Source organism: Chamaea fasciata, unplaced genomic scaffold, assembly GCF_029207755.1.
Source record: "Chamaea fasciata isolate MVZ Bird 193981 ecotype frontalis unplaced genomic scaffold, bChaFas1.0.hap1 SCAF_6, whole genome shotgun sequence".
In the NCBI taxonomy this organism is placed as follows: domain Eukaryota; kingdom Metazoa; phylum Chordata; class Aves; order Passeriformes; family Sylviidae; genus Chamaea; species Chamaea fasciata.
In genome coordinates, this window is record NW_027094091.1 from 18,089,393 (window position 1) to 18,113,057 (window position 23,665).

General features: G+C 36.5%; 1 protein-coding gene across 1 annotated transcript; it reads left to right on the forward strand.

Annotated features, from left to right (window-relative positions):
- Positions 1-1,536: 1,536 nt before the first annotated feature.
- On the forward strand, positions 1,537-23,507 carry PI4K2B (phosphatidylinositol 4-kinase type 2 beta). The gene is made up of 10 exons (XM_066185558.1): positions 1,537-1,921; positions 5,973-6,121; positions 11,251-11,451; positions 11,931-12,062; positions 13,342-13,495; positions 15,002-15,069; positions 15,559-15,655; positions 18,108-18,241; positions 19,332-19,391; positions 21,956-23,507. Exons 1-10 carry the CDS (start codon positions 1,633-1,635, stop codon positions 22,127-22,129), a joined length of 1,458 nt encoding a protein of 485 aa, XP_066041655.1. The 5' UTR covers positions 1,537-1,632; the 3' UTR covers positions 22,130-23,507.
- The last annotated feature ends 158 nt before the right edge of the window (positions 23,508-23,665 follow it).

Genomic DNA, 23,665 nt, shown 5'->3' on the forward strand with positions numbered 1-23,665 from the left:
AAAAGCGAGACAATGTAAAGGCTTTGTTAGATCAAGACCTGTGAGCAGAATTCTTATTGAAACAGAAGATGAAAACTACCAGTCAACTGCATTTAGAAATACAGTAATATGTGCAGATGGAGGTATAAACCAGAAAAAATAAGGTTTTGTACTATTTTTTGCTGTGAGGCTGGTAAGACACTGGAACAGAGTGCCCGCAGAAGTTTTGAATGCCCCATCTCTGCAAGTGTATAAGGCCAGGTTCAGTGGAGGTCTGAGCAACCTGATGTAGTGGAGGGTGTCTTTGTCCACAGCAGGAGAGTTGGAAATAGATGACCTTTAAGGTCCCTTCCAACCCAGGCCTTTCTATGAAATAACTAATGAGTCATTTCTTGTTTATTTTTTTCAAAATAATGAACTCTTAATTGTTTTAGAAGCTCATTAATTGACTGTTCAATGGAACATTATTGAAACAGCCACAACTCACTTGTAGCTAAAGGGAGCTGCAGTATTACTTAACAGTCTGCTGAAAAAAATGTCAGACTTCTTCCTTTTAATTTGATCTTTTTGTTTGCTTCACACAGAAACTAATGTCTGTTTAATTTTCCGTACAGAAAATTACATCCAGTTGCTGTAACCTTCATAAATGTGTTTACTAGGGATCAAATGGCTATTCATCTGGAATCACAGTTGACTGAGCTCACTTTTAATTGAAAGGAATAGGAGCAGAAATGCAACTATGAACAGATTTTATCAAATATTACAGATATTAGTAGTTGCATAAGTAAATGACACTCGGCTTAATTCCAAAGTCCACTGGCTGACCGGCAACCCTAGACAAAACAAACACAAATCCAGCATTTCAGTAAGGTTATATTTTGTCAGTAACCAAGAATAGTGGGGTTTTTTCCCTGTAATCCAGATTATGCACATACATGTTAAATTCGTATACCATGGTCTTAACTACATGATTAATTAATAATATATATATATATATATAATTACTATTTTTAGTTGAGGACTGATTTGGTCCCAGCATAACCCACAATCCTAGTTCTATGCAAGTATTCAATGCAAGTATCTTTCTCTCATATTTCACTAAAACTTGAGGAAACCCCCTCTTCTATAGACAGGATTGGGAGAACACATCCAGGCTGAAATATGATGCAGTATATTTGGGTTACAGTTGTATTCTTTTCTTCCAATTAATAGCGCATTGGGGGGGGGGGGGGCATGGAAATAATGGCAATGTATTCATACTGTTTTCTCTTATACTGTTACCGTGATGGTATAGAACGATGTGCAAAGTTTGGGGAGGGAGAGCATCTGGCTGTGGCAAGTGGTGGCGAGGAGGCGAGCCTGTTCCAGGTGTAAAACTAACGCGAATTTCAGGGGTGTTTTTGTTGAACGTCCATCGCTGAAAGCTGCGGTCCGAGCTCCTGACCGGAGGCTGGCCCGCAGAAGGCTCGCCGGGGGCCGCCGGCCACCCCCATGGCGGTACGCTGCCCCTTTAAGGCAGGTGGCGGGGCGGGCGCGGGGCCGCGCGCACGCGCGGGGCGGTAGAGCCGGAGCCGGAGCGGCGGGAGCGCCCCGAGCCCGCCCGGCCGCGCCGCCGCCTCATCCCGCCGCGCTCGGCCCCGGCCCCTGCCGCCCATGGCGGAGCCGGGCGCGGAGGAGCCCGACGAGCAGCTGCTGCTCCTCGTGGAACCGCCGCCGTCGCCTCTTGAGGCAGAGCTGCCCCGGCGGGGGCCGCGGAGTGCGAGAGCCGCCCCCGGCGGGGCCGTGCGGCAGTGTGCGGAGCCGGGGCTCGAGGAGGTGGAGGACTCGGAGGACTCGGGGCCCGAGGGGGATGGAGAGGACGAGCCCCTCCTGCGGGCGTCGGGTAGCGGCCGGGGGCGGCGAGCGGGCGCCGCCTGGGACAAGGAGCGCCGCGCCGCCGCAGGTACGGCCCGGAGCCGCCGCGCTCGGCGGGACGCGCGGGGAGCGGCCGAGGCTGCTGCGCCTGGGGAGGGCGGCCCGCGGGTCTGGGGGCAGAGGCAGCTCCTGCCTTGCTCTGTCCTTCCGGCGAGGCTACAAAAATACCTGTCGGGACTGAAGTGCGCTCCATGTGCCGTGTCCCACGGCACAGCATCGGTGCGGGCACAGATGTGTTGCCTCTCTCGACGTATGGGCTCGCTTAATGAAGGGAAGATGCTGCAAACGGATAGAACTTCGACCGCTTTGACCCTATGAGCAGGGCTGCTCGAACTCGTTTACTTCTTCCTGACTGTCTCCACTGTCTGTCTGCTGCTTTGTTGGGCCTTGCTTTGTTTGTTTCTGTCATATTGTTCGAAACTTGTGGCTTTGCATGTTTTAAAGACTGTTTTGTGGTGGAACCGGCTGCTGCTTCCTGAACACTTCGAAAAGTGTCAAGTTTTCAGTTTGACTTGCCTATCCCACTAACTACTTTTTTTGACTCCCGTCGTTTAATCTTGGGAAAAAAATTAGTCTGTGTTTGTTCTTTGTTTTAATCATATGCTCACTTTGTACTGTCATATGCCTTTATGAGTTTTAGATGTGGGCTCTACTGTCATATTTTTGGTTTTCATAAATATTTTTTCTTCTTTTCGTATTTCCAAATCAGTTCTTGAAGAGAGAAATATAATGTGGAGGTCCAGAAATGCAAGAACTTAGTTATTAATTTAAAAAGAGACGTAAGCATGCCCAATATCTAATTATAAATATGCTGGCAAAATGATCAATGACATGATATTTATTGCTTACTTTCTTTAGACTTTCAAACTTTCTGATTCTGTGCAAATTGCCATATAAGTATGCATCTAGGATGGGCTTGCTGACAGAAATACGTGGAGTTCTTTCACTTCTTTGTTTTTGCTGTTGTAATTATACTGTAGGATTTCTTGCCAGAGACTGGCAACACTGTTTCTTTTGCAACAATAGAGTGCTTGACAAAAAATCCAAACAATCCCCCCCATCAAGTTTAACAAATTAAGTTGTGTTAATAATTCTATTTTAGTAACTACAGAGAACTTTTACTTGTTTGGCCATAAAGACAGAAAAACATAGTCTTTTAAGCACTGGTCTGAAGTGTAGTCCATCCGTGTAATGTAAACATGTCATTAAAATGTTAGAGTTTTCCTGTCTTTTTCCTACAAGGCTTAAGATCTGATAAGGAGATAGTGCTTCTAGCAAAACGTTTCTAGAAACTTGAAAAAATAAGTTGCTGTTTCAGAGTGGAGGCTAGAGCCGTGGGTCTTGCCCCGCTGAAGCAGTTAGGATGGTGAATGCAGAGTACTGCTTGGAATCTGCCTCAAAAGTGTGTAAGAAAATCTCAGAATTGACACTGATTACAGCATCTCATCCTTTGTTTCCTTGTCCTTACCTTTTCTGTTTGTGTAACCCTTGAAGGTGCAGGATTGTTTCACATGTCAGGTGGAACCGACATGCACCAGATGTTATTCATGTATGTTATCACAACCCAGAGTGTTTCCTTAATGGAGCTATGGTCAGAATAGGGACTGAATAGAAGATGGAATTGGTTAAAGGGGCTACCTTTAATCATATTTATGTTAAAAAAGTGTGAATCTAACTTATGCTGAAGGAGTTCATGCATGTTACTCTTGCAAAGTGTATTAGTTTAGCCTAGCTCATGTCATACTTACTTGATGGAAGAACAGGTTGAGGTGTGTATGTGGGTGATAGTATTTGTATCTTTGGCAAGTCTTCATCATCCCAGTATAGCAGCTTCACAGACTTGGGCCTTAGCCAAACTAATGTGAAGAAAGTTCTCAACCTTGGTGGTTTGACTGTGTATGCGTGAGCCCTGTCTCCTTAGTGGGAGTTTAATGAGAAGAGTAATTTTCAAGAGTAATTGCAAGAGAAACCTTAATTAGTTATAATTGTAAGTTTAGAGACTGTACTGGGAAGAAGTTGTGACATAACGTGGTTTCTCAGTGGAAAACTTGATTATTTTTTTTTTTTAAAGAAACTAATGCAAAAAGCCCCCAAACCCAGCCACATTCAGCAAATACTATCTTCAATTAATATGACTTTTTTCATATGGAGAGGGTTTATAAACTCCTTAAAACTGGTAGTTTCCTTGTCAGCCCAATTGTTTTTGTACAGCCACATCACGGTTGTAACATGCTTCCTAGCAGCACAGTATCAATACTGTGCAAATAATGAGTTTCAAAAATTATTTCTCTCTTCTTTCAGCATGCAGTGTAGTTTTTTGTTTGTTTGAATTTATTTTTTCTGAAGTTATCTTTTATGTTAGAAAAGACATGGTTGAAGAATTTCCTCAGACAGTGAGCCTACTTAATGGTTCTAAATTCTAGAATAAATGAACAGAAACTAAAAACTGACCTCTGAGTCTTCCACACAGTCAACTGCAATCCATGTGATACAAAGTTCATCTGTAGGTTTCCTTCATCTGGAAGGTAATTGTGCAGAATGGCTTAGCATGGATGTTGCACTTTGTTTGGTAACAGTATAATGCACAACCCTGATTTTGCTTTCACTGACAAAAATATGTAGTAGTTGGAACTCAGCTGTGTGATGTAAAGTAGATGTATGGAGATAGCTGAAGCTCGACTGTAAAATAAGAACCACTGATTCAAAGTGACTTTTTCCATGAATATAAGTTTATTGTGGGTCTTTTGGTGTATTTCCCTAACTCATTTAAGTACTTTGTGACAGGAAAACCTTTGAACCTTTTCCCTCCCTCTTGTCCTACTCTAAAGACTTAAAATGTAGTTTATCACAGCAGTATTGGCCAAATTGTTATAAGTGATTCGGATTCAATGGGCTGTAGCTGTTGATTCTTAAGAATGATCTGCTATTAGCTTTAAGGTTTCTCTTCCTTGTTGCCAATTTATACTAAGATTTTCCTATATTTTAGTGCTTCTTGACTGTTTTTGTTTGGAGTCCATGTTACTATTTTAAGTGGTACATGCAAGCAAGTGCTAATGTTCTAAAAAGCTTCAAAAACTGTCCTGAGGTACAAAAAAAATCAGTGTTTTTTTTTTTTTAATTTGACTCTACACAAACTGTTAAGGAGTATATTTTTTGAATGCATTTATGTAGAAGGATGTATATTAAATTTCTTGAATTGCTGAAATGGGAACAAGGCAACTTTATATGTAAATGTTTAACTTAGAATAATATAGCTGTTTATTAATGCAGAAATGAGCCCTAATGCACAGGCCCACCAGAATGCACTTGGTGAACATGTGAAACAACCCTAGCCTTAAAAGGAGGTATAATAATCTACAGTATCAAAACTTGTGAAGAAATATCTAAAAAATTGAAAGGCCAGTAGTATTCTGGCACCTTCCTTTCTACTTATCTTTCTGAACATTTGCATAGAGTCCTAGAGTTTGCACAAATGTCTGCACAGACCTCGTCTTTGGTCAGTAGGTAAAGAAATGCTACAAGTCACTTCCAGTGTTATAAGGCTGGAGTGGTTCTGGCGTGCAGGACATCACTGCTGTGTTGGTGCCACTTGTGAGTGCTACATGTAGCAGATTATTCAGTGGATTAACTTCCTTGTGTTTTAGCAGATAATAAACATGTTAGCCAAGCTCTTAAATGAATGGTACAATACTTTTCTAATAGTGGGTGATGGACAGGACACAAAAATAATATGTAAAATCTTTCACACTTTTTTTACAGTTGTTACTTTGAACTTTTTTTTTTTCCTTAGATTTGTTTTGTAAATAAATATTAAAAAGAAAAATCCTTGAAAATTGTAAACAGCAGTGGCAGTCTCAAATTTGTTTTTGCAGATTTGGCTGATTTACTTGAAATGAAAATTTGACTAGACATGGATAAATCAGTGGAGAAACTTGCACTGATTAAATGGACCAGATTTTTCAGCCTGTGGTTGGATGGGTGTCAGCAGGGAAGGCTGTTGGCTTATCAGTGTGTTTGCTTATACTTAATTTGTAGAACAAGTTGCACTTAAGACTGGTTGTTTTTTTCTTGTTTTACAGGACATACTGCAGATATGAATATATTTTTAGATGATCCAGAATTTGCAGAACTTATTCTGAGAACAGAACAAGCTATAGAGTGTGGAGTTTTTCCAGAAAGAATCTCTCAAGGATCCAGTGGGAGTTACTTTGCTAAGGATCCAAAAGGGGTGAGCATGTTACTGCAAAGTCAGACACACCATCAGCAGCAAGTTGAAAATGGAAATTCAAAAATTCTCTCTATATGCAAATTAATTTAAATAAGTTATTTAATAATTTATTTTATGCCAAATTTTATTTTGGAAAAATCAATGCAAGTACTACTTAAATTTCTAATTATGTCTTGCTGCATAAGCTAAGGAAAAATAACTATTATTTCTGCTGCAGTTTTATCATGTTTTTGATGATCTACACCAAAGAAATATGGAAAGAATAAAAGGGCCTCTAACATTTGAAAACCATTCAGGAATTCCCTTGTGCAGAATCTTGTTCTCTGTGTGTTTTATTTGATTTTTGCCTAACTGAACTCCTGATTTCAGCATGGTTTAACTTTCTTTAGCTAAGCCTTTTATATTTTTTTCCTCTCTTTTCTTCTTAGATAGCCTTTTATTTAGGTCATGTCTCCATTCTCATATATGATTGTTAGATAGGTGAGAAGAGTGATATCAAATCTACCCTTTAACTTGTCTGCTGAATCTTTGCTGAAATATTTGGCTTCTCCTCTGCAAGATTTGGGTTTCCCTTCTGTAGTTTGTAAATGGTACCTTGAATAGTGGTCATCGGTGAGGTGTCCTAAGGTTACTTGGAGACAGAGAAGTAATAGTTACTTGAATCTTTCTCTTGAAAAGCAACATGCCCTTAACATTAGTTAGAGGAAATTATGTCTCAGACATACTTCACATTGTTTTCTTTAAATTAGAAATACTTTGCTACTGACCTGTTTCACAAAAAAAGACCTCCAACTGCTCAGCTTTTTTTAATTTGTCACATCTGATTTTATTTTAAGCTCAATCAGCACTTTTTAGCTCTTAGATAGATGTAGGTGTTCATTAATCCTGAAGATCTTAGTTGTGCTGGAAATGGAAGTTGGAACACTTTGAATGCTTATGTTTTCAGAGCATGTTCCAAGATTTGGCATTTCCATAACAGTAATTTGCCTTTCATCTAGAAGATAGTATAGTTTTTGTTTAGCTTTTAATCATATTATTGGTCATTAGAAAATCTATTCCCGTTTTGCCAGTTAATTTTCATAGTTGTTTGGCATGCTTTAATGGCAATTTTCTGGTGATAGTTTCTACACTTTTTTGAATAAGTGTTTTTTCTTTTTGAGTAGTTACCCAACTTTAATATAAATAAATATGTTAATTTATGATTTTATTTTTATGGAAAGTGGCAGAACCACCTTTCAAAATCTTCTGAAAACTGCAGTTCATATGCTTGTGTTCCAGGAACATTTGTTATTAATGATCCCCTCCATTCTGGTGGAGAAAATAAAAAGGAGGGTCTCTTCTCTTTTTGAAACCTGAAGGAAAAAAAAAATCTTTCTGTAATGGCTTTGTGGGATTCTTGCTGTCACATGCAATGCTGTAAATATAAAAACTTCTTCAGAGTTCCAGCTTCAGGTCACTTTCTTTTTTAGTAGCTTAGATCTTTGTAGATTTTCTGGTTCTGTGCTTATATACACATATTCAAACTTTCTGTTCTTTTTAAAGTAGTATTTTAAAGTACGTTTATATCTTTTTAAACATACAATAGGAAAAAAGTGTAAGTAATCAAATACTGGTCTGAATCAATAGTTTTTCAAAATTTCTATGCATGATGTATCTAAAGAATATTCTAAAGTGTCATGCTAAAAATGCTTTAGAACTGATTAAGTTTTTTGAGTTTTTCTTAATGCTGTGCAATCAAGTTTTTTTATTCTTAGAAAGTTAGTGGAGAAATGACTAGGGAAAAGAAATCACATCATATGTGCAAATCTGTTTTGTCTGGAGCTTATCTAGATTAATTTTGCTGGTTTTTGGTCACTAGCAAATGCCTGAGGTATTCACTGTGCCCTGGAGATGGTGAGAGAGTATTTATGCCTCATTTTAGTATAAACATAACCATAGTATTTTGGATAGGGCAAATTATTCCTTGTTTCTCATGTGGTGATTTTCTTATAGGTTTTACTTTTCTTTTGCTGTGTTGGTTTTGTTCCTAGTTAAGTTTCTCGTAGTGACTTGCCCTCCTCCCTTTTGCAGGTCATTGTTTTGAATGTAAGTATTTAGGAGAAACAAAGATTGAGAAAAGAAGACTGTTTATTTTATATGGTTCAGAAAAAAAATACTGCAAAATACGAAAGTATTTGGAGTATGGGACTGCGAAAATAACTATACTAAGTGCTTAGCAGACTTCAAATTTTGCTTTAATTCTTTGCTTTTGTTCTAGAGCTTATCTGTTTGCTATCCATATTAAAGGTCTGATAAAACTTCATTTTGTCAATAGTGCAACTTTCACGTGTAGAATGGATTTCAGATCCTGTTTGAGTATTGCATCATTCCACTTCAGACCGGTTCTGTCACTTGCTTTCTCCTATTCCTCTTGAGTAATCTCTTCTTTCTTATGCTGGGAAAGAGCTCATCAAAGATGTGCTAAGCCTTTTTACTGGTCACCTTCTGAAGTGTTTGCCCAAAATGCATACCAAATTACTGATAAAATAAGCTGTTTCCATTAGGTCACCTTATGTGCTGATTTGGTTCTGTCGGAAAGATAAACTTCAAATTGCATAATTAAAATTAGCTTTTTGCATTTATTGGCAAAAGTTCTGTATTTGCATACTGAAACGGAGTTCAGTACTTAAGCAGCACTATTACAGAAGGCTTGAAAATTTCTGCATTTGTTGTTCATTGTATAAGCCATAAATAAAAGACACTGTGTCTGTTACAAATTGTTCTGCAATATGTTCCTGACAGTTTCAACTAATTGCTAGTGTTAATGGAGTCAGTCTATAAATTCATTTTGACTGGCAAAATTAAGACTAGCCTTGGTAGCTTGTTCCATAGATTGAACTTTTTGGTTCTACTCTGGTCCTCAACAGCAGTGGTTCTGCAAATTTTGGCAAGGTTCTAACTTCAACAAAACCTTAAAAACCATGTCTAGATTTGACTTTATAGCACAGTACAGTCCAGGCTGGTAACAGAATGAGCTAAGCTCCTTTTTCAAATGGGCACTTACTAGGAGGTATTAGCCAGAGAGTGATTCAGACGAGATAATTAAAGATTTGGCATGTACTTCTAAATACACCGCAATGTTTCCAAGAAATGCAAAGCTGCTAGCTTTGTTTTAAGCGGGTGGCTACATGTGATTCAATAGGAAAAAAATAAATAACTTTTTAATAATTCTAAACCTAACATTGGGATTTTTACTAAAGTAGTATACCAAATGCTGTGATTTAAAAGTAAAAAATAAGTAGTAAAGTATTCAAAAAACATGCTGGCCTCTCACATTGCATAGAATATTTATTACATTTGTGTGGGTCTAAGCCAAATTTTGTCTGTGCAGTTGTGTTCAAGGTTTAGAATCCAACCTTAGAATCACAGATAACAGCATACCAAACCTGAGAGAATTCTTGTCAATTTGTTTCCTGACTCTGTTGATAGGACACTAATTTTATAGTACAAATACAAATAATGGTATTTTGTAACTTAGTGTTCCTTGTAGTTAATGGGAATTAATCAATGAGACAGACGATGCTACTAATGTCTGGTGTCTTGTGTGTCTGTTTACAAACTGAATGAATTAAGTTTCCTATGGTTACTTAGTCTTGGGCAGTCTTGGACAAAGCAAGATTGTCTTGGAAAAATTGGTTGAAAAATCTCTAGAAGTTGAACCAGCTGGTCAAATGCTCTCCCTAATCCAGCTGAATCAGCAGCTACTGAAGAATAGTGCTGGTTTCTGACTGCCAGGAAGCATGTTCATGACCTGAGTGTGAATCAGCTTTGAGTGCTGGTGCAACCACAGGCAGTGTTTAGCTTATTGAGATATTCACTTTTTTTCATGAGGATTTTGTAAAGTACTAATATGTGAAAATGCTTCTTAAACAGTTGTCCTTAAGTATTTATCAGAAAGAATTAGATTTACTTGCCATTGTCCAGTGAGAAGGGATGAAGATGCAGCATTTCTATAGCATTCCACTTCAGCTACAGAAGAGTCATGTGAACTTTATGCACTCGGTCAAAGTTTATCACAGACAATTGAAAGGTTATATATTTTAATGTTGGAAATAACCCTGTGGTTTGAGGTTAACAAATATAGAACCCTATGTAGAAGGCACCTTGAGAAATTGCCAGTTTAATGCTTGTGCTGTGGAGCAGCATCATTTTAACATGACTTTTGAGGAATGTCTAACTAACCTGTTGTTAGTTGCACCCTGCTTTGGAGACTGCAGAACCTCGTCGTCTGTTCCAGTCTCGAGCTGCACTTAAGTTTCTAAAGGACTTCTTTTTTGCAGCTTATCTACTGGGTTTTAAGCCTGTCATTTTTTGGCTTGTTAACAGTAAATGTGTTGTTCCCTTTTTTTTTTTTTTTCTATAGCAATCTATTCTGGAGTTCATTATGCCTCAGTTTTCTCTTAGCTTAAGCATTCACTGTTCCTACTGTCTTCCATTATTCACATATTTTGTGCTTATTCTCACTTCTTTCAGCTTTCTCCAGTTTGTTAGCAGATTTGAAGCACAGTGTCCAAAACTGAACACAGGCCTCTGACTAATTTTAAGCTTTAATATGTGTCTCTAATGTAAATGATGCCTGATAGTCATTTTGATCCATTCAAACTCAGGCTAATAAGAAAAATAGATTTAAAAGAAAACAAATCAGTTGATTTTTAGTGTTCTATATGTTCGTCACTTTCCTGGAGCCATTCTGTCTCTGAAATAGGTGGTCAGTGAGTTGTTGTTGTTGGTTGGCTGAAAATTGTTTTTAAAGCCACTTTTAAAACCTCCTTTTTAAGAACTTATATATATATATTTTTTAAAATGCAGTGCTTTTGAATTTTGACAAAATGTTTTGAAAATGTAAATGTTTGGATTTTCTCTTATGAAGAGCTTATTTTTAATTTGTACTAATCCTAAGGAAGGACTTCATGATAGATTTGTTTGGAATTCAGTTTTGTTAGTTTTATTACTTCATCATCTAAAAAGAGCAACAGTAAAACACACTGGATAGGATTTAACCAATATTTTAAAATAACTAATTTTTAAACTAATTTTAATATTTTGCAACTCAAAGTGCTTATATTTTAATTTTATGTTATTTACCTTAGAAAATTATTGGAGTATTCAAACCAAAATCTGAAGAGCCTTATGGACATCTCAATCCAAAATGGACCAAATATTTTCACAAAATTTGTTGTCCTTGCTGCTTTGGCAGAGGCTGCCTCGTTCCGAATCAGGGATATCTCTCTGAAGCTGGTGCCTATCTTGTGGATGAGAAGCTGGGGCTTGGAGTTGTACCTAAAACCAAGGTAAAAGTTAAAATACATAAATTACTGAATTAAAAAAAAAAAAAAAACGACATATTTTTCAGTCTCTGAACTGTGGTTTTGTAGATAGCCTTGTATATCCTGTGTTATTTATAAGTCATTTATAAACTATTTCCAGTACAGAGGCACAGTGATTTGATGTAGAAAAAGTGACTGTGATTTTTGATTTAATGGATAATTTTGAGAACTGAATTGAATCTCTTCTTTGGAACCACTTTCTAGCATTTTCTGATACCTTTTCTGCCTCACATTTTGATGAGATGCAAATTGCAAAAATCAGCATATAAAATCCCCATTTTTGTTTGGGATATGTAAACTAGAGAAATTATCTGTTGAAAATGCCTGGTGCTTGCTTCTTTTTTTTTTTTTTTTTTTTTTAATAACTGAGCATGACATTAACTGTAAATTTACAATTGAAATAACGAGGAATTCTGAGCTGTGTTTAACTTTCGTGTTTTAAGGTTGTCTGGCTTGTCAGCGAGACATTTAATTACAGTGCAATAGATCGTGCAAAATCAAGAGGAAAAAAATATGCTTTAGAGAAAGTGCCAAAAGTTGCTAAAAAATTTAATCGAATTGGACTACCTCCTAAGGTAAGATCAAAAATAAGAAATTTGTGCACTTCCTGATTCTTACATAAAACTTCTTTTTTTTAAAGGGTATTTATGAGTAACTTCAACCATAGAAGAAAAAATTTGCTGCTTGTTGAAAACTGTCTGAAATTTGATACAACTGTTTCCATGCAACTTGTATCCACTCTTACATCATTCCTTCTTTTGAACTATTTTAATAATCTTTTCACTTTTTGTTTAAATTAACAGTCCAGTTTTCTGCTGGCGTTGTAACATTAATTTTTGTATATCTCACTTTTACTCTACTTATTGATTGTTTACAACCTGTCCTTTTAGTTTCATGTTTTGATATTGTCAGTCTGTTTTTTTCCCTGCAGTTTATCTAATTTTAATTTTTTTTTCTTTCTATAGTTTTTATTCTTCTGGGTACCCTGCTGTTGTGTTCTTCCTACCTCCCTTTTGACTTATGTGCAGACTACATTATCTAAAAACCTCACATCTTTTTTGCCTAATGAGCGTTATTGTATCCCCAGAATATCACCAGTGTTCTAATCCTAAGCTTTTAAAACACAGGTTGTGTACAGTCTGAGTAATTCACTTGTGTCAGTTCCCAGCAGTTTAGATCCATGTGACATGGGTTGGGCAAGCTTGTTATGAGCATGGTTATTCCACATGCTGTGTGTTTATCTGCCTGCATTTTAGTTCTCAAATATAAGTTCTTGAATTACAATCTTGAGCACCTTTCACATATGTATGGAGCCTATGCCAACTGTCACGTTCTTCCTTGGACTCTTTTGGGAAATGTATTTCAGTCATTTTTTGGAAAAAGCATCTGTCTTGAAAATGGTTAATGTTGCTTTTCTTATCAGTGAAGTTTTAAGGCTTTTCAAGAGAGGAAGATTTCTCTCTCTTAATTTTTAGTGAGTGTTCTCTGAACTATTGAAACAAGGATTTCCAATGAAAAAGAGAACAGTTTCATATATTTCTTGTAATACTAACTGTTCATTTACACTGAGCTGCCTGGCTATACTTTACTCCTGGAAAAGTCACTGAGTGTTTAAACAGATATTTTAAAAACACCCCCCCCAGAAACCCACCCTCACATGATTTGACTCTTACCTTTTTTAAGAATATAGGAATGAAAGAGAACTTTATTTATCACTACATTTAATTTTTTTAGTGTCAAATTTCCTGTGCTCTGAACTTTGAAAGTATATAATGAATTTTTTCTGTTAATGTTAAGATTACTTATGTGACCTACCCATGTGCATTTTCCAAATGCAGTTTCTTAACATTTCAGGTTGGCTCCTTCCAGCTGTTTGTTGAAGGGTACAAGGAAGCTGACTACTGGCTCAGGAAGTTTGAAGCTGATCCTTTACCAGAGAACACAAGGAAAGAATTTCAGTCGCAGTTTGAAAGATTGGTCATCTTGGATTATGTCATCAGAAATACAGGTATTTGTTAGTATCTCTTGGTATCTATCTATTTTTGTGAGGCAGAAAGCAATGCTGCCTGAAAACTGGTGCTTTAGGCTTTTAATGCATTTCAGATGGTTTCTCATGATTGAAGGCCAAAAAGATGCATTTTAAATTAAAAATTCCTTTGGATTAATACATTAAATATTGCAGTATGAAAACAGTCTAAATACTCTTTGATTGTTACTCGCTATTTTTAAGAAATGTGAGAAGTCAAGAAAAAATACTTTCATTGTGCTTTAATTCAGTGCATAGGCTATTATTAACTGTTTCCCTTGATTAGGATAAAGGATGGTGAGGTTTCAGGACCCATAAGAAAAGCCATGACTACAACTCCTTTTATTCTAAACTGGAGCTGATAATAGCACGGTTTCACACCAGATCACAGTAGTTCATATTCATTGTGTAGGTACTGAGGTACCACTGCAGTGTGTACCTGTCAGTTCTCCTGCACTCTTGTTTTTACCACTCAGAAGCTGGGATTCTTCTGTTACCTATGTAGGTGAAAAAACCAAAGGCAGTTTTATGTTTAAAATATTTATTTTGCTGTTTTGGCAGAGGTGGGCATCTTTGCTTTTCTTCAGACATACCAGGTCTAGTTCATTTTCCTTTTCTCAAATTCTCTTTTTAGAAGTAAACTAGAAGAAAGTTTCATAAGAACATAATATTTGCTAGCTGTGGCCGTAGTCTGTCAGCTTTATCTAATAAGCTTCTGCATTTCCAAACAGTTAGTGGTTTTAGACATTCTTAAAATTGTGAGTCAAATACTCAAAATGCAAAACCTCATTACGTGTATGATGTTACCTTCATCAAATATATCTAATCATAATACAACATGAAAATCTGATGGTTAAACTTAAAGGTACACCTTAAAATGACAGAAGATCCTACAAATCCATGCAATCATCTCTGTCTGAAAGACCTTCTCAGAGTGTTTAATCTCTCAGTTTTGTCTGAACAGTGCAGACATTTTCAGTTTCTTGCCCTTCTGTTCAGTTTTGTCCCTCCTCCATTTTAGTAGAGTCTGTTTTCTCCATGTAGTTCAAAGGCCACATTATCTATAATTTTGGAGGCCCTCTCCATTTCCTATCAGCATGAAAACAAGCTTAAAAATTAAGTCGCTGGGGTCTGATAGTGTTTTCCTCAGGAAAAATGCACACCACAACCAATCTTTTCTGCATAAAATGTATGAAGAGAGTTTCTTTTGGCTTTCTTGATATTTTGCTGCATATTTAGCCAGTTGGGGAACCTAAAGAAGTAATACGTACCTAAGAACACATGGTAAAATTTGGCCTTTCCACTGAGTCAGTTGCCTTTGTACATTTCAGTAAAACTAAACCACATGTGATGGGAAAAACCGTTTTTGAACAGTTTTACCTAACTCCATGGGTAAAGTGTCAGTTTACACACACATAGTTGTATGTCACTCTAGATGATGATTTCTTTATAAATGACATGCTGTGACATGCATTTTCCTGTTTAAAGACAGAGGTAATGACAACTGGTTAGTCAGGTACGAAAAACAAGATGATGGACTTGATCTGTCAGATAAGGTAAGAGAATTGTACTCTGAAACTTATATTCTTTAAATTGTTTAGTTTTGTAACTTGGTCTTGCTGGAGATTTAGGGCATATCCTTAATCCTGGTGTATGGTTTCAAGAAATATGATAAGTACAGATTATTGTAGGCAAAACGAGTGGAAAAGCTATTTTGATTAGACTCGGTAGTACAGTGCTAGAAATTTTTTGTTCTGTATTTTTGCTCTACTAGCTTGGGCTAAAATAACAGTAACAATGTCCACTTGCTCAGGCAGATTTCTTCATCCCTTTGTGCTCTGCTTATCTTATGTTTGGGGAAGGGCTTCTCTTTAATGGTGGCAGAGTAAGAAATTATATGTGGTGGAGTTACTTGGATACTACTTTATATTGTTTAAGTTGAATTAATCTGAAGCTACAAAGTATATTATTTGGTGCTTTTAATTTGTTTTGCTGTTCGTGTAAGCATGTAAGTATCACTTACTTTTTGAATATTCCTTCTGTAGGATAGCCAATGGACTATAACTAAAGAATCTATTAAAATTGCTGCAATTGACAATGGTTTAGCATTTCCTTTTAAGCATCCTGATGAGTGGAGGGCATGTAAGTACTGCATTCTTCAATCATTTTCCTTTTGGGAGTGTAACTTCCAAAGAAGTAATTTTTATTTGTGTTGTTGTAGTAAGGAACTAAGAAGTCATCAGTGTAGCTATATATTGATATTTTAAATAATGTACTCTTCTTCAGAAAGTTAGCAACAATTGCAATGGCATATGTGATTTGGTTCTTGTTCATATTTTTTACCTTTAAACAATGTTAATACATGGACACTCATAAACATAGTACTGGATATAATGGTGGAATTGGAAGAATTTAGGAACACATTTCTCACATGTGGTTTCTTGAAAAACATAGTGGAAAATAACTTGGTTGCAAGGATTTGCAAGTTGTCCCTCTGTTGGCCCAATTTCTATTTCAAAATGAAGGGTACTGTTGTAGGTGGACAAGTAGACAGGTTGTTTATTCTTGTTCTCAGCTTTAGCTTACTTTGTAGAAGTTAATATTTAGTTAGGCAATTTTCTATGTGCTTGAAAATACTATTGCTATTTTTGCTAACCTATTATTGACCTATTAAAATGACGTTGTTTTTGACCACATCTCTGACTACTTACCACTAGGAGGGAAGTGCCCAACAGGGCTTGCCATGACTTCTGTGGGCTATTATCCAGTCAGGTAATTCTGGCAGTTAAGTGTGGGCTAGTTATGCTGTCAAAAGGCTGGTTAAGTACTCCACCCAGAGCTCTGTGCAGCCTCTTTCTTGATACTAAATAGATGCTGTCCTACATATCTCTTGGCTACAGTCACTTCTGTAGCTGTTCTAAAGACACAGCGATTTATTGCTTATTTTATACCATCTTTACTTCAGCACCAAAAGGAATAAACTTGCATGATCCTTTAGAATTCTTTTGCAGATGGACAGGTGTGTGATAGTTTTGTAAAAGTAAACTTGTAGTGTAATTTTTATAAATTGCAGTCTTTACCCCCTAGCATGGTTTTGATGCTAGAGCTGCTTGGTCATTGAGGATAACCTTCTGAAAGCCAGAGAGCAGCATTTGCAAAAGGCAGGAAGTTGGTCCAGCATAGATGAACAGGGAAATCCTGACTGAATTGGGATGCAAAATTTAAGTATATTAAAAAAAATAAATAAAAAGGAAATATGTAGAGACTTTCCTGAAAAAAATAGAGAATTTTTCTAGAAGTGCAAGAATGGAGTTTGGAATGTCAAAGCTCAGCTGGAGTACAGCTGGCAGAGGACATAAAGAGCAACAGGAAAGGGTTGAGTAAATTAGAAGTGAAAGTGGGACTGAAGAAAAGTGCAGCAAAAACATAAAGGCATAAGAAAGAACACGTTACTCAATGCTGACTTTGCCTCAGTTTTCACTTGTAAGTTTTGCTCTCTGTCCCTTGGATCTCAAAGCTCATAAGTAGAGCCCTTGGGATTGAATCCCCAAAGCAGAAGAAAGGGAGCACTTAAGGAAAATGGTCATAGAGAAGTTCATAGGAGGAGATGGGATGCAGTGGGTACAGTGGGAGCTGGCTGATGCTGTTTGTAATGCAGTTTTCTCATCACTTTTGAAAGAGTGTAGTAATGTGAGAGGTTGCTTCAGTCTCCATGAAGACTGTGGAATGAGTCCTCCTGGAAGCTGGGTTCAGGCAAGGAGGTGATGGGGAAGCTACAATGGATTTACCAAGGACAAACTGTGCTTGATAACTAGGCAGGTTTAAATGATGACTGCTTCAGTGGCTGAGGGGAGGGCAGTGAAAACTGATATTTTTTTTTGTTGTTGACTTTGGTAAGGGCTTCTACATGCTCTGTCATAGTATTCTTGTAGGGAAACATGAGATATGAGCTGAATGGACTGTGAACTATGTGGAAAACTGGCTGGGCTGTCAGATTCAAAGGGCTGTGGGCATTGTGAGGAAGTTTAGGGGGTAGCCTCTGCTAGTGACTTTTCTCAGCTCCTGCACTTCATAGTTTGGTGTCTTGTTTAACTTCTGGTAATATTAATTGCTTTTGCAATATAATTCGATAAAAGCTGTCTAATGGCATCTACATGAAAAGTTATGAATGCCTTTCTCTCAACATACTTGGAAGGCATTTAAAAAATTTAAAAAATAAATCAAAAATAGTAACTTTTTTGTTAATTCTTCCATATGAGTCAAGTACTTGAAAGATTTCTATTTGATTGCAGCTATTATTTACTCCAAAGGAAACTGCCTTACTAAACTAGGGGAAGGCCTCAACTGTTGCTCACAGTGTTTAATTTATACACCTTTTCTTTAACTAAATATTTATTGCTTAATATATTTCACTGTTTGAAAAAAAGGCTTAGCAGTTATAAAGCTGCTCTGGTAACTGTAGCCAAAAGGGATGTATGGGGTAACAATGTTGGGAAAAAGGGGTGTTAAAACTTGCAGTAGGTAGTGTAGTGTACTTGACTCAGAATTTCATTTCTGCTTGTTTATCATTGATTACACTGTTTTTCTGCATTAGATCCCTTTCACTGGGCTTGGCTTCCTCAAGCAAAAGTTCCTTTCTCTCAGGAGACCAGAGATCTAGTTCTTCCTCGCCTTTCTGATATGAACTTCGTACAGGACCTCTGTGAAGACCTCTATGAGCTATTTAAGGTGAATCAAGTGCTTCTTTGAATTGACTGTTACTGAAGTGTCTGATACTTGTAATGGGACAGTTACATGCATGAAAAAAATAACCTTCTAACTTCTGAATGCCAAGATACTATGTTATTTTACCTTTAACATTGACATGGTAGAAAGGGTAATTCTAAGGAAGCTGTCACCAATGTGGTTAATTGATAGTAATTAGCTCATCTGAAAACATAAATTACCTATTCTATATATGTTTCACATAATCAATTAAAGCTAGTTTACTCTTACAGCACAGATCTGTGTAAAAACAGCATTTAACATACCTCTGTGGTGTGTATATACTTAAACTGTAGCAGCCTGAAGAAATAATGTATTTAATGTAACTTAAAGTACCTCCATTTCTTTCATGCACTTAATTTTATATGCATATATTGTGCTAAGCTGCTGCTGAAATCTGGATCATATTCAAAGTCAAACTCATTTTAAAGATACCGAAACTGTCTACAGTATTGACATATAAAGGGTGTCCTTCTCTAAAATGTTTTGTAAACATTTGTGTCAAGTGAAACATTTGTGTTCAAGTGAAATAATCCAATTAAGGATTGAAAGAATTGGAAATTCTAAACTTTTAATGAAAATGCAGCTGTAATGTCAAAACTAAATCCTGAAACACATTTTTCCTATATTTGCATCTTCAGCTTACTAGTGTTCAAAATGCCTCTGGGTTTCTTAGTTAAACATTAGTAAATCTGAAGGAGGAAGTACTTCTCTGCTGGAGACATCGTGAGAGAAAGCACTGTGTAACATTGTGTGATAATATTAAGCCTGGTATTTACCACCTCTTGATATTTACCAATACCCCAAAGTGGTATCCACTGATGTATTTTATTTTATGATTTGGAACAGTCTTAATTTTCACCTATGTAAACTTGATGCAATAAATAGACCTTTTTGTGATTGATACTAGCATTCTCTTTGAAGCTTTCAAAAATTATTATAGTGTGGGTCAATATGAATGTGCATATTATGATACTGATGATTTTACATGCTAAATATATAGCTAAAAAATAAATGGGTTATTTACTATGAACTCTTTGTTTTCTTAACAAAGACTGACAAAGGATTTGACAAGGCTACTTTTGAAAACCAGATGTCTGTTATGAGGGGTCAGGTAAGACTGCTTTTTTACATTTTTGTTTATGTATTTATTTTGTCATCACTCCTCAGCTGCTTTCTTTAGAGCTACAAAAACTAACTTCTATTACACTGAACGACATTTGAAAGTATTTTCATCTGAGAAGACTAAATTTCTTTCTAGGGTTTCTTCTTATTTGTGGATAGATGAAACAGCAGAAAGTGTATGCTAATGTTAAAAAATACAAAAAATGCTTTTATTCTAATTCTGTTTTACTGTTTTTGTGGGGGATGGGGAAGACTTAAATGTATATTCTTAGCAGATATTTTAAAAATGAAAAAGAGTAATAAATTTGGAAAGAAAATTTTATGTCTGATTTCCTTATGCTATTAAAATAAATGTGACTTCATTTTAGAGGGTTGACTTGATTATTATTGAAAGCAATATTAGGTAATAAAATTTCTTTATCCTATCAAATGTTGAAACCATCCTTCCAAATAGTCCAGCCATTTCCAGGTTAGAAATTTGTAGAAATTTGATAATAGTTAAGTGCTGGGTTTGTTTTGTTTTCTGGTGGTTTCTTTTTTTTTTTTTTTTCTTTTGTGGTTTTTCTCAAACACTAAAGTAAGAGAGGAGAGGGTTTCTCCATCTTCCTCCTACTTGTAATTTATGAGTGGTGTGAAATACTAGAGAAAAAGCTTTACCTAAGAAAAAAATTACTTCACTGTAGGCATAAAATAGTGATTTCTGCAAGTGTAAGGCAATTGGACTAGGCAAATTAATAGTCCCATTTGCCCTGAATTTATTGAAACTTAGTCTTTGTGTTCATAAATTCAACACAGATAGTTTTAAATCAGACAATTCCTGGAGTGTCTTAATTCAATGTTTTCTCTGTAGAATCTCCTATATTAAGATGTACCTAGCACAAGACTGCAGCTCTGCTTAGTCCCAGTAAACATCTTTTGTGTGGTAGCTAAAAAACAGCAAACCTTACTTATTAAATTGAATTATAGGAGTTGTTTTTGAAATAACTCTTCTGAGAAGTTTGTATACTCACTGGAAGGTGGGTTTTTGAAGTACTAATGCATCCTAAACTGTATTAAGTAGTGTTTTTCTGATGAGACAATTGGCTACAAATAATCTGTTATGTAACAAAACATTTGGAAAAATATGATTGATATAATTGAGAGTGATGTAGCTGGGGTTGTCAAAATTAATTTTCTACTATAAAGGCTGGATCTGAATCCTTTCTTCACACAGTCCCACTGGTGGATTTTAGCAGAGATTTGTTTTAGGTTGGGGGGGGGCGGTTGGGTGGTTTACCTCTCTTTAGCCATAAAAGAGTGTGTTTCACCATGGGAAATGTCAGGTTTTCAGGCATAGAAGAGATGCAGGTAATGAGTAATCCTTGGATGCAATTGGAAATATATTGGCAAACAATGTATTTGTTTAGCACTGATTTTAAACTCGTTTTTGGTGTGAAACCCAAAGTAGGTTACAAGGGCATTATAGAAGACTTGGCCGTCTAGATCACATGCTAATGGTTTCATTCAGTTGGGATGAATTTGCAATATATCCAAGCATCTAAATACATCTTTAAAAATGAGAATTTAAGAATTAGATAATGAAGAATCTAGATAAAGAAACTGTAGGGAAACATATCTTGCATGGAAGAGTCAAGGTCTTTAAATCTAAGATACCAAACATAGCTAGAAGCCTATTTTTGTGAAGGGTAGGAAAAAATTTTGCAAAGAGTTTCAAACCCAAAAGAAACAGTTCTCTCAGGAGTGTAGAGTCTAAGCAACGGGTAACACATCTACAAAGGATTGGCATAGAATTTTGAGAATGTAAATGTCAAGTGGAGTTGCTGGCAGAACCAAATTGCAGTAAATAAGGCAAAAGACTTTGTCGGGGATCTTTGGCCACGAAAGAGCAGAGTAAGCAGAGGACCAGTCTTACAAGGAAGAAAGGGGCATTGTGCAGGGGAAAAAAGGCTTGATATTAAGGATAGTGCAAATGTGTCACTGGAGCCAAATAGAATACTTGCCTCAGTTTTCAGCAGGATAACGCTGAACATGGAGTAAGTTATGAGGGCAGTCCATGAGCACTGAAGTTTTGGAAGAAAGATAGCAGACTCCTGGGAGCTGAGGGCTGAATTGGGGTCTCAGCACTGAGTTTGGTATGAGCTAATTATATGGCTTCATATATTCTGATGTGAAAATTGTAGCTAAACTGCTGGTACATCCGAAGTTAAATCATGTTGGTGGCTTTCTTATAGGTATTTTTTTTCACTAAAGGTGCAATGCTTTCAAGAGATGTGCTAAATTTAAAATACTCTTAGATTTTTCACTCTTGGAATTTTCTGAAAATTTGGAGAGAACTGCATGAAATAGGAAAAAAATGGAAGGGTAAATAGCAGTAGGATGTATTCATGTTACTGAATAAATGAAATATTTCTACTTGCAACAGACATATTTTGAAATGAATTTATCCAGCACTTATTCTACAGAATTGATTAAAGAGTGACATCTAAAATGATAAGCCTGTTAGCCACAGTTTTATTTGTGCACCCTAACCTCACCTGCTTTTACTCTTTTTAGATACTAAACCTTACTCAGGCATTAAAGGATGAAAAGAGTCCCATTCAGCTTGTTCAGATGCCACGTGTGATTGTAGAGCGAAGTAGCACTGGAAGTCAGGGCCGAATTGTTCATCTGAGTAATGCATTCACACAGACCTTTCATAGCAGGAAGCCTTTCTTTTCCTCCTGGTAGCAACAAAAATACGTGGGAAGAGTAAGATTCTCTTAACTTTAGAAAGCTACTTCTGTGTAATGGCTCTGCAATAATGTACTTCTGCTGTATACCAAGAGCTCTGACTGCTGACACCTCAGAACTTAAATTCTAAAGACTTAAGAAATGTATTTTGAATGTAATAAAAGTTTACAATTTTTGTGTCAAAATTGTGAATTCTTATGTCAGGGAATAAAAAGAATTTGTCCATACTGTATTTTTATAGGCTAAATTAATGTATTCCGAATAAGGGAAGACAGTTTGCATATGCTGAGAAACTAATTTTGAATATAATAGGATTTTTTTGTTTAATGTAAAGGTGAGAATCCATACACTATCAATTTCTTTTTATATGGCCTTTAAAAAAAAAAAACGGTTCAGAATGTTATCTTTGATTATGAAAATGCTTTTCCGTGGAATTTCTTCTGGTATTTTAAACTGGTTATAGATTTTTGTAGACCAATTACTTGAAAAGTCATGCACTTAAAATAAGTCAATCTGTCCTTGAAAAACAAAGAAAGGGAAAAGGGGGAAAATGCTCCCAGTAGGCTTTTTTGCACGCGGGGACCAAAAATAGTTATATAGTTGAATTACAGCAAAATTCCAACCCAAGTAAATACACAGAGTTTCTACTGTGACAAAATACACTGAGTGTATGTTTCAGAGGTTGAAATTTCACTGTAATGTTTAGCACTTGTATATTTAAGCACATATATGGAAATCTGTGATATTTCTTTGGAGATGCATCACAAAGGAATTGCACCATGTTGTTAGAGGTTTGTTTTGCCATTTGTGTAAAAATGTGTTATCACTTGTCACCAGTGGTTCCTCTGCTAATGACAGAGGCACTAATGTGTTCAGCACAAAGCCATTCTGCCTTCTAAATTTCTAGCTAAACAGTTTGTTTGGGGTTTTTTGACTGGAAAAAAAAAAAAAACAAACAAAACAACCCTGGAATACCTATACCTACAGCACAAAGAATTATTTTTGTGCCCTGAATGATGTTGTGCTCACCTGCCAATTGCTATTTGCATTTATGTTTAAGTTACCTGGTTAAAGACTTGACAGTCATGTTTCTAAGTCTGTGACTTTTGTAATGTGCTGCATATTTTTATTTTAATAATTTTCTGGACATTTAAGACTTGGAAGGGGAGAAAAACTGCTGCTTTTATGAAACCTTCAGTATTTCAGACATTGCTGTATTTTGTAATTCTAAGCAATATTGTTGAACCCAGAAATAATAAAACGCTTGTATTTTATATAATTTTGAGTGGACGTAAATATTAATGTAGTGTGTCAGCAACTTCAATGTTTAAGCCTTAAATGTAAAACACGGTACAGTGCAATTCAAAAGGGAGAGAAAGGCCTTTATACCCTTGCCACGATTGTTTCTATCCGAGCGCTTGATCAAAAACTGCGCGCCGTAGTTCCAGTGGGGGCCGGCGCGGCCTGTCGCCGTGCGCAGGGCCGGCCGCTGCCCTGGGGCGGGCCGCCCTTCCGCTGGGGGGCGCCGTCCGC

Excerpts from the sequence above, each read along its gene's own strand:
- PI4K2B (XM_066185558.1), top strand. The coding sequence starts at position 1,633 with ATGGCGGAGCCGGGCGCGGAGGAGCCCGACGAGCAGCTGCTGCTCCTC. Across the intron at positions 13,496-15,001 it reads TTATGTCATCAGAAATACAG|ACAGAGGTAATGACAACTGG; the intron begins GTATTTGTTAGT and ends TCCTGTTTAAAG. Across the intron at positions 15,070-15,558 it reads GACTTGATCTGTCAGATAAG|GATAGCCAATGGACTATAAC; the intron begins GTAAGAGAATTG and ends TTCCTTCTGTAG.